Here is a 19,265-nt window from a genome sequence, read left to right as displayed (position 1 = left end):
CGTGCTCCTCTTTGAGGGCATGCAGGTGCCGAGGTATGTCGTCTTTGGCATGTGACTCGTCAGGTGCTCTCTTAACAAGCGTCAAGTCGACTTGTGCTACTCGTGCGGCAAGCCGGGTCACCGAGCCGACGTCTGCATAAACACCAAGCGGGATAATTGCAGGGGCTTCGGAGCCGAAAACCCGGGTGAAGGACACAACTGTAAACCGAAGTGCGGCCTGTGCGGCGGCGGCCACGTCACCGGCGACAAGAGCTGCAAGCAGAAATTCCAAGTGCCTTTCCTCGTTCATCAGCGCCGAAGTCAGAGGAGCCGGGAGCACAAACAGCGATTGCAATCGTGAGACCGCTCCAACGGCACCGATGACTTCAACCACCTGGCGGGCGCCGGCGGCCTCCGCAGCGCCCTCAAGGGAGGGTCGCGCTTCCCCGGTAACAGAGGCGGCAGTTCGAATATCGACGCCAGTTCGAGCAGGTCGCAATCCGGGATGCGACCCCCTTCCGGTGCCAGGCGGAGCCGTTCGAGCCGTCGATCGCAGCCCCGCAGCCAACGCGGTTCGAGCAGGTCGCAGTCCAGAAGACGATCGAGTTCCGGACGTGACCGTTCCAGCCAGCAGGTGCGCCTGCGGTCTCCCTCCTGGGCTGATAGAGTCCAGGGCGGGCGGAAAACACCGCCAACATCGTAGACGAACGCCCAGGTAACGCCTAGGCCACTGCCAGAGCATATCAATAATAGGATAGACGAAGTATTGATTGAAAACAAAGAAATTAAGGAGGAGCTCGATCACCTCACACATGCTATCACCAATATGGCCGAGGAAAACATGAGACTTAGAACCGAGAACGCCTCGCTTAAAACACAGAGAGATCAGCTACAGTCGCAGAGGAGAACGACCCCATCGCGCAGCACCAAGCGTAGAATGTCTCCGTGTTCTGGGGGTACCGAAGGGGAAGACAAACTTGAGGCCGTCATGCAAGCCTGGAGAAGGCAATTCGAAGACCTCAATGCAATATTCCAACTTATGGCCACAATGGAGAGTACCATGGCGGCACATATATCAAGTAATGCTTCACAACCTAATGGAGCAACAGGATTACCTCACTCGGCGATATGCCCAAACCCAAACGGACCCTGCAATGGCCAGTAAAACGAAGGACTTTCACATCTGGCAGTGGAACTGCGTTAGTTTTAAGCAAAGAAGAGCCACATTACAGCAATATTTAGAATCACAACCCGAGAAACCCCAGGTAATCCTCCTACAAGAAACTATCTGCGAAACCCTTACAATTCCAGGATATCGAGTCGTCGCGACTAGAGAAGTAACACAGAAAGTTGGGCGAGTTGGTAAATCATCTTGAAAGAAACACACACAGCGCGCAAAAAAAAAACAGGATGACCGACGGAGGGATGTACAACACAAGCGCTGACTCTCAACTAGTTTTATTAGAAACCCAAAGAATATATACACACAAGTGTGCACATGCGCAGAATAACCACATACGATAAAGCGACACATCACACCGTAATACGCTAAAAGATTAAATAACAAGCACACACTCCAACTTAAAAGAGGCGCGTGCCGAGTAACTGACAGTTCATGCAAGCGTATGGCCAACTAACTTTGCTTCCTTTTCGTGGAGCGTGATGGAAGTCTGGCTAACGCAGTCATCTTGATAGAGGTTAATGTAGAAGGCCTCTACTATCTCCCGCACCGAGAACATGAGACCGATCTCGCTGACGCATTGTGTCGGCAAAGTCGTTGAACACGTGGTCAACGCAAGGATCTCAGGTCACATCGAGCAAAAAGAGATCTTCCCGCACAACATGGTCGGCTTTAGACCCGTACTGTCCACGGAAGGCGTCATGCTGCTTCTCAAGAACCAAATCCTGGAAGTGTATTCGAGAGATGTGAGGGGCATCCTAACCCTCGACCTCCCAAAAGCCTTCGACACGATTCGTCACCAATACGTGCTGAAGATGATGTCGAAACTCAACCTCGGAAGAAACTTTCACTCATACATAAGATCATCCCTCAGAGACTGGACGGCCTTCTTCAAACTCGGCCAGGTGCGGTCGAAGTACTACGGACTCGGTCCGAGGGGCACCCCGCAGGGAGCAGTACTGTCACCGCAGCTCTTCAATCTCGTTATGCGGGACCTGTCCATCGAGCTGGGACATATCCCCGGAATCAATCACGCTCTGTATGCGGACGACATCACGGTCTGGAGCAGTGGTGGTTCGGAAGCTCTGACGGAAGAAGCCCTGCAAACGGTGCTAGACATCACATAAGAGTACCTTCAGGACACGGGACTAAAACTGTCGCCGGGCAAGTCGGAACTCCTGCTATACCGGTCGAACCGTAAGGGCGGAGCGGGGCAACCGCACCCCAATCAAGCGGCCATCGAGCTGCGCACGAGAGACGGCTCCGTCATACCGAAGGTCGATGTCATTAGGATACTCGGTATGCTCATCCGACCCATGATGCGCGTCTGCAACCGCAGGGGCGGCCTCTCCGAGCGCAACCTCCTGCGTCGGTACAACGCCTCCCTCATGACCCACATTAATTACGTGGCGGGTGCCCTCGACTGGTCCCGCACGGAAGAGAATAAAGTCAATACGCTCATGAGGAAGAGCATAAAGAGGGTGCTCGGTATCCCCTTATCCGCAAGCACGGAAAAGTTGAAACAACTGGGCATCCACAATTCACTGGTCGAAATCGCAGAAGCGCAAAGAATCGCGCAAGAACAGAGGCTGCCCTCCACCAGGGCCGGCAGGAAGATACTTAGAGACTTCGGCTACATGAACGAAGATTTTGAAGATCACACTGCACAGGTCCCCGGAACGGTGAGGGAAATGTTCCAGGTAGACCCGTTACCGAGGAATGTACATCCCCAATATAACGAGGGGAGAAGGCGTGCCAGGGCCCGAACCATCTTACAGCTCTGAAATACAGGATCGGCCAAAGCTCTGTTCATTGACGTCGCCCAGTACGGCCGCTCGGGCAGGTTTGGCATGGCAGTGGTGGATTTCAAAGGAAACGTCGTCACCTCTGCGTCCATCTATGCACCTAAGGCCACTACGTCCAAACGAATCGCCTTATACATCGCCATGACGGAAACCCGGTTCAAGCAAATCTACATGGATTCCCGCTCGGCGACAAGAGCCTTCCTCAAAGGAACCATTGCCAAAGAGGCCGCCAGGATTCTACAAGGAAGAAAACAAGAGACGTTCCATAACATCACATGGTTCCCGGCCCACATGGGCCACGGAGTTCACGACACCCTCCCCAACGCCAACGAGTTCGCTCACAATCGCGCGCGAGAAACCGTCAGCCGCGGCGATCGAACAGGCCGAGCTCCCGAGGCCCCCAGAGAGTTCCGAGACGCGTTACTCACTTTCAACGAGGTACTCACACACTACCAACTTACGCGAAGAACACTCCCGCTGGCCCACCCTGCTCTCAAACACCCACAGTCAGCAGCCTTTAGAATGCTTCAAACCGGTTCCTTCCCAACCAGGAGCAGGTTTAGCTTATTTCACGCGGACATTGACCCTCACTGTCCCCTCTGCGATGCAGCTTACTGTAAGTTAACCATATGCTATGGCAGTCCCCGGCGTTACAAGACGACGCCGAACTCATCACAGAGGAAGAATGGACCATGACGCTCCACAGCGAATACTACTACACTCAACTCCGGGCTGTCCAGAAGGCCTGCGTTAGGGCGGAGGTCTTAAACCTCCCGCCACCCGCGCAGGTGCGGCCCTCGTCTACTCTGGACGGTCCTCTGGGCCGCTAGGTTAGACCTTCCGGACTTAATAGAGTTCAATGTCTGTCTGTCTGTTTTTTTTCTTTCTCTATGGTTTTTTTAGCCTCGTTTGGCTCGTAAGCTTCGTCTCGTTAGTGGTCAGCCGTGTTACCGCAACGAATGCAACATCTCAGTTCTTGTTCCAGTCGTTCGGTCTCAATTCAGGAAACCGAGGTGACAGGGCTCAGCTCCTGCCGCCTCGTTCGTGCCATCGGGGTGCTATTCCCGCATAATTATCGCGTTGCCGTCTTCTAAATTCGGTGGCTCGTAAGCACTCGCGAAGTTGAGGCCTCTAGCCTCCATGAAAATGCAGTTGCAAGGAGTCAAACAAAAATAATTGATGCATTTTGTAGTGCACAGCGACTAAGTGTTGCCAGATCAACTTTGTAAATGCTGTACCTAAACCTGTTGTAGCCTTCTTGCTTTCTGAAAAACTATCAGCTACAGTCACCTTCTAGTGCTTAGAGTTTCATGAAATGGTATTAACCAGCATGCCCGCACAGTAATTTGCGCTTTCGCACATCTATCTCAGTAAACGGAACTCCTGTTAAACGGAACTAAGTTTTTCGGTCCCTTCAAGTTCCGGAACTTGAAGGGATCGAAGAACTTAGTTCCGTTTATCCGGAGTCTACTGTACTATGCCTAAGGTTTTACTGATAGTAAAACAGGGATTGTTCGCATAATTATAGGCCTGTAAAGGCTCAGCGAGCTCCCGCAGAACATTTGATTCCATTCGTAGCATTTTTCTGCATTTATTGACAATATAAATCGATTTTGTTTGTTTTCAGGGGCTTCAATGAAGGTCGGACTACGACGCGTAAGCAGAAATGGGAAGAGTTAGTCCTGCTCTTTCTTTTAAGCGTACTTTTTTCTTTATTGCTAAGTTAGTCTGAGAGACTGAATTTAATTTAATTGTGGAGCATACACACATACATAAATAAGTGCATACCTACAAAATTAACTAACTACACACATACGTACGTACGTACGCACATACATACATACATACATACATACATACATACATACATACATACATACATACATACATACATACGTACATACATACATATACATACATACATACATACATACATACATACATACATACATACGTACGTACATACACATACATACATACATACATACATACATACATACATACATACATACATACATACATACATACATACATACATACATACATACATACATACATACATACATACACATCGCGAAGATTTTGGGGTGAACTTAGAAGCAATTTTTTGAGTAGGTTCTAGGGAGTTGAACTTTTGAAAAAGTAAAATTTCCTGTACTATCTGTCCCGTGGGGACGGATATCTGACTCACCCAAATCTGTATAAAAAGGTGATAGGTACTAAATATTGGGCATATTATGTTTAATCAAGCGCACACATAAAGTAAATTGCTCGGAGGAGTTTTCTGTGGGAGAATTGTACAGAATTAGCCGTAAGGTACTGGTCGTTGTGATAAAGCTGCATAGTAGGAGGTCGGGTAAACCTACACTCCAAACTTTAGCCATGGAGATGAAGCGGTTGGCAATTTTTGCGAGGTCGTCGAATTCACAATGAACAATGTAAATACCTAATACACAACTCTGATGGGAGATTTTATCACATCAGTTGGAATGAATTTAACGTATTTTAAAACATGAACTCTGCTAAGTTTATAAGTGAATTTACTTGAAAATACCACGTGTTTTGAGGTGCAATACATTATAGAATCTGTGCTTGTGATACACTTACTTGTGTCTGCCATTCTGTTGAATCAGATGACGCTAAAATTGGATTAAACGCTAATGTCAAAGACACAAGTGCTTTCTACATTTTCAAGTTCTGGAGTTCTCTAGTTTATGGCTTTACTGCATTTTTTCTGTGTGTTCTTAGCGATTAGTTCTCCATGATAAGCCGTGAGGGCGAATTTTATTTTTTTCGTGGACTTTCAGGATTCCTGAATGGTGCATGGCCCTGCTTCGCGACTTGGTTGTTGCGCTGTCCAGGTTCACAGAAATGTGAGTGAAACCATTATAAAACGTCAATTTTTATTTCAATTAATATCATAATATGAGTGTTTCACTGAACCGCAGCGCACATGTGAGCAACACAATAAAATTGTTCACTCAAAAATATTTCCCATACATTAGCCAATGATTATGTTGTACTGAAACACATTTTTTACCTATGTCAACTGTCTTTCTCGCACTACGCATAGCATTACTCACTTCTGTAGCTGACCCGTCATATTACACTGCTACGTTACACGTGTGTACAAAAAACTGTTTATAACCGTTCCCAAATTTGCTTTTGAATTTATGTCCGTAAAAACTTGTTGCGGAAAAAAAACCCTGTTGCCCTTTAGGTGCAGCACCTTTCTTGCAAGTTTCATTTTCCTTTTTTTCAAAAATGGTATAAGATTGCTATAGTAATAAAAGTGGGTGTTTCCCACTCACACATACTGTGTTCCCTGCTAGGATTTCTGTAACGTACAATGTTGTGTTTTTAAGAGACCCGTGGGAACAATTGAAGGCACGTTTTTAGCAGAGCGTAGTTCTGCAAATGACCAACACTGGTACAACCTTAACAGTACCACAAGGTAACGACACGGTGCTACAACAGGCCGAACTACAGCAGCGCCGCTGTGGCAATGTATACTGCCAGAGTCCTTCAATGCTTTACTCTGATACTGCTGAGGTCAAAGCGCTGTTCACACGAGTGGTGCATATGTCAACCTCCTAGCTACTGTCATATTCTTATTTCATTGGAGATTAAAGCTCAACCACGCTGCCATCGTAAAAACAGGTCCGAAGGGTCATGGAACATTCATTTGTTGGCACCAAGATTATTGTGATCAGAATATAATACTCCAGCATGGTTTCAAGGCATCACAGGGCGGCATATGCAGCGTGAACACTGCCTGTATCAAGCCGAGCATCAAACCACGCGAACTCTTTCCGATTTATTTGTGCTGTACTGGGGTACTATGCATAATTCACTTATTTTGCCTGCGGCCTAGTTGCAACCATGAAAACCACAGGCTCTGGAACCTCCAAAACGGCCGGGCATCATACTGCCGCAGAAAGCAATCTGTCCCCGCCCCTGGCCCCTGCTTTGACAAAACGCTATGATAGTGCGAAAGTAATTTTATTTTTTAGTACATACTGCACACCATTAGTAGGTCCAAGCAGGGCGTACAAAAGATGAAAGGCAAGAAAAAATACTTCGAATACAAACAAAAAAGACACTTATACTTATAGACACCTATATTCATTCCACTCCAGTATCGCAGGAGGAGAGAGAGTAAGAAAGTGGTTTATTGAATAAAGAGGTTGGAAGCGAATATGCCCCCGGCTACTCCACTTCACAAAAAATGGTCATAAACCCGGTTAAACAAATCACAAGTTCACGACAATGGTCGTAAGGTCAGGATGTCCATTAAATGTCCTCCCGTGTAGGTAGTCACGAATTGACGGTGAAAGGCCTATTATGGCGCTTCATACTTTTACGCGACACCTGTCAAGGTGCATTACTGAGGTGTGGGGGCCTGACCCCAAGGTACGGGGTTTTCTTCAGGAACCTGAAATCAGACAATGGCTTTACCAATCGCTGTGTAACACCTGTGCTCAGCTGCTTGTAGGAGCATAGGGGCGTTAGTTCCGCTGGCAAAGACGTCATAATACCTTCTGCACATCACCGTTGACATTTTTTATGGGTGTGTGTGTACCCATGGTTCACAATGCATCGCATTGCCAGTAGATAGGACCCTTCTGCTTTCCAACGCGTCTATGAAATTGCCAGCTAACTCTTCTGGTCCACTTCATCCTGAAGGTTTTCAAAAGAACAACGCGCATCCTAAATTTAACTAAATTTGGTTGCTGAGTTAGAAGAGCCCTCACCCTTTCGGTGGGTAATCAGTGTTCAAGATAGTGGTGTTGCGTTAAACCTACTCTTTTCATTTTCCGATCAGAGACTTCATGAGAAAGTTCATGCTTATGGCCTTTTGATCGCAATTATAAAATCTATGGTGTTTATGTTTTATCAATCACAGGTCCGAGAAATGGAAAGGAGCGTGTGAAGACACTTGTGGAATTCTCCAGGACACTTTGAATAATGTGGATGCAACCATGCAGAAACAAAATGAAATACATTCAGCTGCCATGAATGGCATGAAGGAAGATTTCCTTCGTGCAAGAGTTGCACATGAGGAAATGCTTCAAAAGGTCTGGAACGTAGACAATGCTCCGGCTGAAGCTGAGCGAGAAAATTCTGAAGATGAGCAGAAGTCCAGCGATCAAAGCCAGAGCGGATCATCGAACTGTAAGTATTAGCGAAAAATTTTGTAAGCATGCACCATTACATTTTCAGACAACCCATCTCTTGTAACGGTGGCTGAAACAGCGCAACGTCAGCACAGGCTGTAATACATCTTGTATTCTATAAGCTTATATTTCTCACAATAATTTGTAGTAAAGCATAGCTGGTAAGTGCTGAACGACCACGTATAACAATTACCGAAGCTATTGAGAATCAACTTGCATTATTCGACGTACGCAGAAGGCAAGACCTGTCGCGCATTTGCATTGCATTGTCTGAAGTTTCACGGTAATGCACGTCCAATATTTGGAGGTGTTCTGGTGTGCCTGCAAGGGCTTGTGTGAAGCAAATAAGTGGTAGCAATGTGGTGGCTCTACTGACTGTGCTGTTGACCTCAGAGAGGTATGCAGTGTTAATTCACGAGCATGAGTAGACAACTGACAGCAGATTTACAAAGTCAGGAGCGGCCCACCAATTGTGTGCTGCGATCCCTCTATTCCGGAATATTTATTTATTTATTTATTTATTTATTTATTTATTTATTTATTTATTTATTTATTTATTTATTTATTTGGTGGACCTCAATTTGGTCTAAGCCGAAGAACGTGGCGCTTGGAAAAAAAATATATTAACTCCAATAAACCGACATCGCACTGTTACTAGGTGTTGCAAAAACGCAGTTCGTGTATTTTGTTCCCTTCTGGTACAGTAGCAAAAGAAATGACAGCGTATCTCCTCACTTCGTTTAAAATGCCGTTGAAAGACGACAGTGTTCGGCCGCCCCGGCCACGTAAATGCTTCTGTTCTCCACCCACCCACGCCTTACGCGGTGCTCCTCCCTTCTCGTTCTTCACACGGTAACCCAGGTGAAATTTTGTTCCGGTCGATTCAATTTTCCCCCGTACAACTGCTCGCACACCATCTAGGGGAACCTATTGTTACTTTTGCACTTGGGATGCCGACACAAGGTCTACGCTGGGGCGCGAGCCATTTTGGTTTGTTTTGGTCGAGGCATTGTTTTCCGTGCTTATTTTCGGGGCAAAGCTTCTTAGGGGTTCGGGTTATCGCTCTCTCATGTCGTCGTAGTCTCATGTCGTCGTAGTATCATGCAGTCACGGTACTAAAACAACAGCACACTCGTTGACCAACGCCACGCGCTGGAATGCTTCGTGCTTGAAAGACATAAGACTGACAGCAAAGCTGTATACCGCTACCCCCCAATGGTTTCTTCTCCGTGGGCAAAAATGTCAAGGTGCAACGAATACACTTACCCATCGCACGCTTAGTCCCTCCCCGGGCTTCGCGTTAGTGGTCCGGGATTTTTTGATTTGCCATCACAAATTCAAGCACACATCTATTTTCAATCACAGAATATTGCCAATACCAGTTATATGTTGATGCTTTGCCTCAAATATTCCTAATGTTTTCTTTTTCTTCACCGATCTTTGCAAGTGTGAAGTATGGCCCTATACTTGGTGGTTTGGAAAGGTTGTCCCAATATAAAGTTCTCCTTTCAGAGTTCCTATAAGTTTTAACCGAGCGGCTGAATCGAGGGAAAGACCGACAGACGAGACCAAAACTTTGGAATTTAAGCAGCACAAGAAAGACTATCGGCTTTCCAAACGAAACTTTTAGGTATTGGTTCTTGCAAAGTATGGGGTTAGTGCGCGTGGTTCGTGATGTCATGTAGGTTTTTTCGTTACGACTGTAAAGAACGGTGTGGGTCAAGACTAAGTTTGTAATTGAGCAGAAGGGAAAAAAGTGCACGCCGGGACTTCTTTCTGCGTTGTTCTAGAGAAGAAATATCACTAGCTATCCTTAAATTTCAAGCGAACTCGGGACAATTTACAATAAATCAACCTGATGGCTTTGCGCTGAATCCTTTTATGTTTGTAATGTTTTGTTTTCCATGGCTGTCCAACGAGAAACTTGCATATTACAGCTTCCTCCTGGAGAAGAAAAAGTAGCTTATGCGTTTAAAGTTTGGAGGGGAGTTGGGTAGTTTGTGTGCCACAACCATAATTTCTGGGTGGCATAAGAACAAATTTTACCTATGTATATGTTCTATACTTCTTGTATACAAGAAGTATTCATAAAATTGGATTGGGAACATGTGGGAGTAGGGGTTAATGGAGAATACCTCCGGAACCTCAAATTTGCTGATGACGTTCCCTTGCTAAGTAACTCGGGGGACGAATTGCAACGCATGCTTACCGCACTGGACAAACAGAGTAGAGTCATGGGTCTGAAAATTAATATGCAGAAAACTAAAGTAATGATCAATAACCTCGGGACAGCACAGCAGTTTGATATAGGTGGCGAAGCAGTGGAAGTGGTAAGTGAATATATCTACTTAGGCCAAGTTGTGACCCCGGATCCCAGCCATGACGCAGAGATAATTCGAAGGATAAGAATGGGATGGAGTGCATTCGGAAGGAATTCTCAGATAATGAATGGCACCTACCATTGTCCCTGAAGAAAAAAGTGTATGACAGCTGCATTTTACTTGTACTCACCTACGGGGCAGAAACTTGGAGGCTCACGAAGAGGGTTCAACTTAAATTTAGGACGACTCCGCGAGCAATGGAACGGAAGATGATAGCTGTAACATGAAGGGTCAAGAAGAGAGCGGAGATGGTCAGGGAACAAACGCGTGTTGAGAACATATTAGTAGAAATTAAGAAGAAGAAATGGACGCAGGAAGGGCATGTAATGCGAAGGCAAGATAACCGTTGGTTATCTTGCACACCATTAAGGGTAACCGAGTGGATCCCTAGAGAAGGCAGGCGTAGCAGGGGGCGGCAGAAAGTTAGATTGGTAGATGAGATCAAGAAGTTTGCAGAGCCAAATTGGTCGCAGTCAGCAGAGGACTGGGTAATTGGAGATTAATGGGAGAGGCCTTTGCCCTGCAGTGGGCGTAGATAGGCTGGTGATGGTGATGATGAGGATATGTTCTATATTAAGGTGTCTATAGGTGTTACGACGTAATGTTTCCAACTGGAGCCTGTTTAAAAGGAGATTGTAGGTTATGCAATTAATGAATTGCGGTTATCTAGCGTGTGCGCAAAGGTACTTTTTCCAAATTTACTTCCATTCCCCATTGCACTCATCACTCATCACTCATGCATGTTATGAATATTTGTATCCGGTTTATTCTGATCATAATGCACTGTACTTCTCGAAAAAAACAGTCACCTCCAAGCAAGCAAATATGAACATTAGCGGTAATTATAATCGCTTTGTCATTATTACATGACAAGAAACACAATAGAAGTGAAAGGGCCTCCTCGTAGCGACTGAAGACGCTCAAGTAATTTTTCGTAACTCGTAACAGGCTGCTCGCGGTTTTATGGGTAGAGCGAGAGAGCGAGAGAATAAAATATTTTTATTTATCTAGCAGCGTCCCTAGTCCTGGATGCCTTGACTTCGGCTGGTCGTCCGTGCTCGGGTCACCAGCTTAAGCTGGATATCCGGGTTCGGGCTGGTCAGGGAAGCCTTCCACTGCTCGAAGGTGGGGTTGGGAAGTGGGGGCAAGTCTGGAGTTCGTTGGCACTCCCATATGATGTGGTAGAGGGTGCCAGGCTATACTCGGTTACAACTCAAGAACGGCACCACCTCATGTAATGTATCACTCAGCCAAAGCGCTGGACCCGTGACGTCAGTGAGCGCGCGTTTTGAAAGGGGTTTGCTATGAATGCGTGATATCGCCTGCCTTGTCTCACGCAGTTTGTTTGTCGTCACTGGAGTCATTTATGAGCATATTAAGTCCAAAAAATCACGGGAACGGCTCACGCCATGTTAAAAATATTCCCAGTAACGCCCTACTTGCGCCGCGCAGAGAAATATCCGGCTACGGTGATAAGGCACAGCGGCAACTTCCGGTGCCGTTCTGAAGTTGTCACTTAGTATAGGGACAGCATGTGCAGAGGGAAGGTTGCTGGGAGGGGAAGATGAGGTGGAGGTGGGTGGCATGTGGGTAGGTATCTGTCTGGAGACGCCGCCAAGTTGTAGCTTCCTCTCTGGAAAGGCGCCAGTGTGGTGGTGGGAGGGTGCGGCGAGTTTGCTTGTAATGAGAGAGAATATATGTGTAGCCGCTCAATGGGTGGGGTTGATCTTGAGGGGGTAGACATTGGCCGCTGTCGGCAATGGCTCGGTGTATCAAATCGCGAGCCGCGGCATGAGCCGCTTCATTGCCGCGGATGGGGGCGTGTCCAGGAGCCCAGACGATGCAGATATCAGGGGTTGTCGAGCAGTTTGGGAGGATGAGCAGGGCTGATAATGAAATGCGGCCAATCTGGTAGTTTCGGCAGGCTGTCTGCGAATTGGTGAGGATAGTAACTGGTTCAGGGCGGGAAGTTGTGGCCAGGAATCAAAAACATCCGCATTGTTAACGTGCTAGGGTTTTGTGAAAAGTTTGTCATATATTCCTTAAGGCAAACATTTCTAAAATGCGTAATTATAGCATCAGTTTGGTCGTTAGAACAAAGACACGCTGCAAAAGAATGAGTAATTGTCGCAAAATGGGGTTACCGTTGAGCAGCCCTTTTTGAAACCGTATTCCGATATTCTTAAAATTTCATTGTTTCTCAAGAAATAAGGAATGTGTTTAAAAATAGTCAGCTTCTATCAGCTTCTAGCTTTGAGACGCCGGTACAGGGGTATGCCGTTTGGAAGTTTGAGCGGTCATCTTTTTTAAAAACCGCGGCAACGAGAGCCAGCCTCGTCACCCGGTAGCTTTCCTGGTGACAGTGACGTTGATAAGTTGCTTGGGGTAATCCGAAGGGCTATTTGCATGGCACTCGGAGGGGATATTTTGCGTTCATATCGCTGAAAGGCATAATGTTGGACGTCTTCTGCCTAAACTACATGTTTGAGGAGGTGGAGTGAAGGGGGGATATGTGTTGCGATAGTATGACGTAGTGCTTGTTGGTGTGATCGGGTGGAAGAGTGTACTTGGCGCGGTATTTCATTCCGAGATTGGTAGAAGCTCGTAACTCACGGTGCAATGCAAAGCTAAATTCAACGTGTTCATATGCAGCATCCCGCACTAAAGAGACCTAGAAGATACCTAACCCCGCTTATTCCCACATAAATGCGCAGAACACAGCTAAGAAAACACTGTACAGTACAAAATCACGGATCTTGAAAAGCTTTCTCGCATTACTGGGCCCTAAACCAACGCCGTTCGCTCCAGACTCCGCGATTTCACCCCAAGCTTACTGAGCCCGTAAAGCAGAGTTTTTGCTTTTTTAATGGTTCCTCCAGGAATGGGACTGTTTCAAGCGGATAGCTATCAGTATTTTTTCCTCAACAGGCCGGAGAAACGCGGGGGCGGTGTTTTAGGGGCGAAGCACCTTAAGGCCGAGGCTTGCCCGGCGTCCGGCGTGCGTGCTAACGGCACAGCTCCGCATAAATCAAAACATCTGTGAACTAAAGGTTCACAAAAGGTTAGCAGGAACAAAATAAAAGGTTCACCAAAAGGTTACAGAGAGAGAGAGAGAGAGAGAGAGAGAGGCGCACAGCACCGTGTAAATCAAAACATATGTGAACAAAAGGTTCACAAAAGGGTAACAAGAACGAAGTAAAAGGTTCAAAAGAGAGAGAGAGGTTGAGCAGTTTCGCATGGCTCCTGGATAGCCATGCTGCGCATGCGAGAGGAGCATTGAAGGGGATTCGATATTTTTGGATTTTCATTCGATTGAAATAGATTGCATTGGATTGGTTTGGATTGGATTGGATTAAAATACATTAGATTGGATTGGATTAAATTGAATTGTATTGTATTGGATTGGATTGTACATGCTGTACACACGCGTTGTCAATCATTTACGTGCGAGAGTGGGCAATGTCACCTGTGATTTACGGAAAGAACGATCCCCGGTGCTTCGCCGACTCGTCATTATTCACCTCGTGGAGATGCGTGAATTTTAATTCTTGTTCAGCATTGCTTCGCCTGTGATATAGTCGGGGACTGTAGCTCAGCAACAACTCATTACGAATTAGTTACCGTGCTTTTTAACAACAGCCTAATCTCGGTTATACACAGGCCGCCACCAGTGGATTTAAACAAGTTAAGCTCGTTTATTGTGATTTTTTTATTATGAAATTGAGAAAAATATTGATCCCTATTTAGGGGGTGATACGAACATTGATACGCTTGCAGATAGACAGGCACAAAAGTATTTTCAATCTACTATACATGGACGTTTCCAGTACTTCAATAAACAAAACCTGCGCGGGTTTCGGTAGACTGTAATTCCCTACTCCATATTTTTATCACAAATATCCCGGACGACCTACCCACTGCTGACGTTGTGTATACAGGTATTACGACCTCCTTGAGACAATACCGCTTATGAAAAAAATAGACCTAAATGAAAATTTAGGGCCCTTTCATTATGGGAAGACGGATGATCAGCGGAGCTGGGCGAAGTCGAAAAAATGCGCGAAACAAAACGCGTTTGTAATTTGCGATTGAACCTATGGAACTTCAACGACTAGAGTTTTATTTTCAAATGCAAACGTGGAGCTGTTCGCTTCCCTCCAGTCGAATTTCACGCCATGACAGCGGACAGGAATTACGCAAGATTTCGACTTGACTGTAAACTTTGTAATTAACGAAAGTAGATGAAACTCGCCTTAAACTTACTTGTAGACGTATAGGCGCCTCATGTCACTTAGTTTGTTTTGGGATTGTTTTGATAACAGAAGATATACAGCCGCTTTTGACAACCATACTCCTTCCGTAGACTTGACAGCAGACGGGATTTCTGGAACACTTACAACTTCACCATGAACTAACTATAATTTTGACAAGTAAATGAAACTCGGCTTAACGATATAGTCGCCTTAGGGGGCAATTTGCGTATAACGTTTTTCGAGGTACCTACATTAGATTGACAGCTACAAAACATCTTTCACTAATTGCTGTAAACACGGGAGATGCCGGGGAACCATCTGCATACGTTCTCTAATGGCTGACCGATCTGAATGCGCACTCGCGCTGCGATGAGCACGAGGTGATCCTCTTCCTCTTCTATGTGGATGACAGTGATATTTAACAGATTCCCGCCCGCAGGAAGTTCACTAGGATTGTCTGTGACGCGCTCATATGCTGCAATCCTCTAGCGGGTAAATGTGTTTTGTTGAACATCGCATCAGCGCCTTGTTGCTTCGCCGCGGTAGACACGCTCTTGTCACATTTCACATACTTCTCCATTACACACATTCTCCAGAACGCCCGCTGTCCGTTGCCTTCCAGGAGAACGACGTCACCTTCCTCCTACGTTTTACCGGTCGTTGACTTTGTGCGTGATGTTGCTCCAATTTCGTCAGGTACTATCGATGCCATTATGTACACCAAGCACTTGTGATCCTGCACCGCTTTTCCAGGCCTCTTCGGTATCTCTGATAATGGCACGTTGTACATCGTTTAGCTACTTTCATCCTCCGAAGACGTCCACAGGCGTTATTGGCAAGGCCTCGGCAGGCTCGTCGTACACGTAGGTTAAGGGTCGATTATTAAACGCTACTTCGACCTCTGTAGCGACGGTTGGCAGCTCTTCTACTGTGATTGTCATCCTGCTGATGATTTTGTTCCTAGAGGTCTTAAGGACTTTTACAAGACGCCCATAAAATCCTCCTCCCCCCACCCCCCACGCCCGCCCCCCGGTGCGCCTTCCGCTATCGGTTTCCACTTGATCATACGTGAGCTACAGTAATCATTTTTGTTCTCTTCGAATCATGCGCCATGACCATGACCTACTTACCTCATCTGAAATGCGTGTGAACAAGCGTATGAACATAATGATCTTATTTCTGCTACTACATAATTATCTTTGGTCATTTGTTCTTCCAAACCAACACAACCGAATAACCGATGCAAAAAGCCAGCCGATTAATTGGATTAAAATATAAACTGACGCTTAGCCATATTAATTACTTTTCTTAAAAGACTCTTGAAATCATGTAAATTTGTTCTCGGCAAACTGCATACGCTACAAACTGGCACTGCGCGCACTGCTCGAGGTTCAATTTTGTGAATTCCCGTCTTCTCCTTTGCTTGCATGTGTTGGATATGGAAAGAAGTGTACGTGGACTAGTACAGAAAAATTTCAACCTTTTAATAAAAAAAACTCAATCAACCCAGCTGGGATTCGAACCCACATCGCTGCAGTAGCGTGGGCGCTCAAATCACGTTCCTGACCACTCAACCGACGGGGAGCGGACGCTGTCGAACATGTTACGCATGATTTACTCATTCTGAACTGGTTTGGCCGTAAAGCAGCAGCATTTGTGTTTCGGAATTTGGCGCCATTTATCGTGCGAGTGCCCATTTCAATGATGTTGCGTATAGATTACGCATATGGAGCGGCACGGTAGCTGGTGCCGTTGGCTGTAAATTTTTTGTGCTTTACATTACGCCGGACGTAACTCAAAACATTGGCTTAAAGTTCCGTCGGACGTAACTCTAGTTTTCGATGCTGGGTTCCGTCAGACGTAACCCTACAAACTGGCTTAAAGTTCCGTCGGACGTAACTCTAGTTTTGAATTATGGTTTCTGTCGGACGTAACTCTAGAAACTGGCTTAAAGTTGCGTCGGACGTAACTCTAGTTATCAATTCTGGGTTCCGTCGGACGTAACCCTAGAAACTGGCTTAAATTTCCGTCGGAAGTAACTCTAGTTTTTAATTCTGGGTTCCGTCGGACGTAACCCTAGAAACTGGCTTAAATTTCCGTCGGAAGTAACTCTAGTTTTTAATTCTGGGTTCCGTTGGACGTAATTCTAGAAACTGGTTTGAAGTTTCGTAGGACGTAACTCTAGTCTTCAATTTTGGGTTCCGTAGGACGTAACTCTAGACACTGTGCGGATGTAACTCTAGAAACTGGCTTAAAGTCCCGTCTAACGTAACTCTAGTTTGCAATTCGGGGTTCCGTCTGACGTAACTCTAGAAACTGGCTTAAAGCTCCGTCGGACGCAACTCTAGTTTTCAATTTTGGTTTCCGTCGTACGTAACTATAGACACAGCGTTTGTTTAAAGGAGCCATGAAGAGAAAACGAAAGTTTGTTTTATTCGAAAGATTAGGTGTTTCATAGTACCCCAAGCGCTTTCCCGGAAGCAAATGATGCTTTATTCACTGAGAAATAAGGCAATTTAAGCCAAAATTTTAAATCTGCCGCTAAAATTGCACATTCCGTGACGTGAACAATGGTGTCATACGAGCCGGTCCATGAAACAGATACTTAGTATGTCGACTCCATATAGCACCCACACGCGGGAGTCGACCGAGACGGCGGCCATTTTAAAAATACTAGTAAAACCTAGTGCACCCGCAGCCCTAGTCATGGAATCGCCTGATCAGGAGAACAAAACTCTCGCCGAGGAGCTCGGGCTTGCATTTAACAACCTCACACCACTTGAACGCTCAATGCTTCTAAGTGCACGAGCGGCAAGAGTTGTGGGATACGCGGTGGACGGGAAAGCGACCATTCCGCGATAGCCACAACAGACGAACGCCCTGCCGTCGGCACCGCTGCCTCGTCAGCCCCGTCGCACCGGACGAATACAGACTGGTACGTATGTGCCGTATTTTTATTACGGTTAATATTAGTTAAATTTCAGTAGCAGTATCGCTTATGCCAGTTGGCCGGTGTCGTGTATGGAAAGCCGTTCGCGCGAGCTCTCTGCTTCGACCAGAAAGATACGAGCGTCAATGCGCGGTGTTTACGGCATTTTTTCCCCCAAGGTCAGAGCGATTTGACGAAGTCGGCGACGAGCGCCAGCATGTCCCAGGAGTGAGCTAACGTAAGGGTCCCTGCCGTAATCACTTCCTCGGAAATGAAGCGAGCACACTTGTACTTCCTTTAGCTCTCTTTCGCCTCCGTTTGCAAAGTTCACAAAACGTAGCCACTTGCTTCGCCGAGGTTCGTCGTTGGGCAGCACATGAAAGGAGATCTCCTCACCGGCGGGGATGTCGCACTCCCTCGACGATTTGCCCGTACTGCATGGGCATTTCAAAACGCAGCAACGAAATTTCATTGTAAAGTACTCGAACAAACTGAAGTTTTCAGTGGTTGTAAACTGGAAACGAGCTCGTAACGCAAGCCAACATCATTCGAAACTTCTGCGACGACTGGCACTATCTCGTCGCTTCTTGCTGTTCCTTACTCCCCTCGTTTCTATTTTTACCTTTGCTGGTTGGCGATATGACGGCCAACCTCCTGTCAAGGGATTAAGATACCAAGCAAGGTCGCGGCTGTACGTGCTGGAACGGTTCGTTGGCCCCTAAGAGCCTCGAACCCGAAAATTCGTCTGCGCGACGGCGAGATGTCGAGCTCGGCCGGCGGTAGTTTCGTACTCATTGGCGCACACGCTTGCGTGTTCGTTCGGAACTTCAACCGTTTACTCCACCGTTCTTTGTCATAAAAAGAATGTGCAGTATGTTTCACGGGCATTTAACTCGCTATGCAAACTGTAAGCCCTGCCTAACATGCGTTTGCTTTTGCCGGCCTCCGCCAATCGCAGAGCATTCTCGAGTGACATCACAGGTTCTGTTGCGGAAAATGAGCTGGTGGGTCGCATGGTCATTTCTTTTTTTCCTAATATGTAGCTTATTTGAGCGAAGTTTGCGTTATAAGTGGTGTCGTTATGGTTCTAACGAGGCAATCTTTCGAATGAACCAAACTTGTGTTTTCTCTTCATGGCTCCTTTAAACAACTTGGAAAGTCGAAAGTAGTACCATTTTATTGCTGGGACAACATTGTGTTTTCTGAATAAGTCGCTTGTATGGTAGTGCATCGATACATTTCCAACAGCTCGTGAAAAAATTTTTTGAAGAGGTAATAGTCTGTCTACATTAGATTTAGTTTTTGGCGCCCATACCAAGTGACAGTAGTTAAGCCTATAAGAGAAAGGGGTATTGTAAATCTAGATTAATTATCGCGAGGGGATACACGGTGGTTGCGAGAAACAATGCCTACTAATTGTGATAACGTTTCAGAAATGAAATAGATGTGGCCATCCCACGACATTGTTTTTGAAAAATAACGAAGAATCTTAAAGCTAGGTACAACCTTCCTTAGCCCGTGCGGACAACAAAAGGGGTGCCGAAGCCCCATCAAACTGTTC

At 46.2% G+C, this 19,265-nt stretch overlaps 1 protein-coding gene across 1 annotated transcript in view; it reads left to right on the top strand.

Annotated features, from left to right (window-relative positions):
• The window catches only part of LOC144148636 (uncharacterized), a 145,725-nt gene that overhangs the window by 119,582 nt on the left and 6,878 nt on the right, over nt 1-19,265 (top strand). The window contains exons 7-9 of the mRNA XM_077680147.1: nt 4,592-4,639; nt 5,772-5,837; nt 7,871-8,139. Coding sequence (XP_077536273.1) covers nt 4,592-4,639; nt 5,772-5,837; nt 7,871-8,139 — 383 coding nt within the window. The remainder of the gene's footprint in view (nt 1-4,591; nt 4,640-5,771; nt 5,838-7,870; nt 8,140-19,265) is intronic.

The sequence above is a fragment of the Haemaphysalis longicornis genome, unplaced genomic scaffold (assembly GCF_048455015.1).
Source record: "Haemaphysalis longicornis isolate Haplotype H1 unplaced genomic scaffold, Haemaphysalis longicornis Haplotype H1 scaffold_8, whole genome shotgun sequence".
Taxonomy (NCBI): Eukaryota; Metazoa; Arthropoda; class Arachnida; order Ixodida; family Ixodidae; genus Haemaphysalis; species Haemaphysalis longicornis.
Note: the sequence above shows the minus strand (reverse complement) of the source record. Positions and strands in the feature narration are given on the sequence as shown.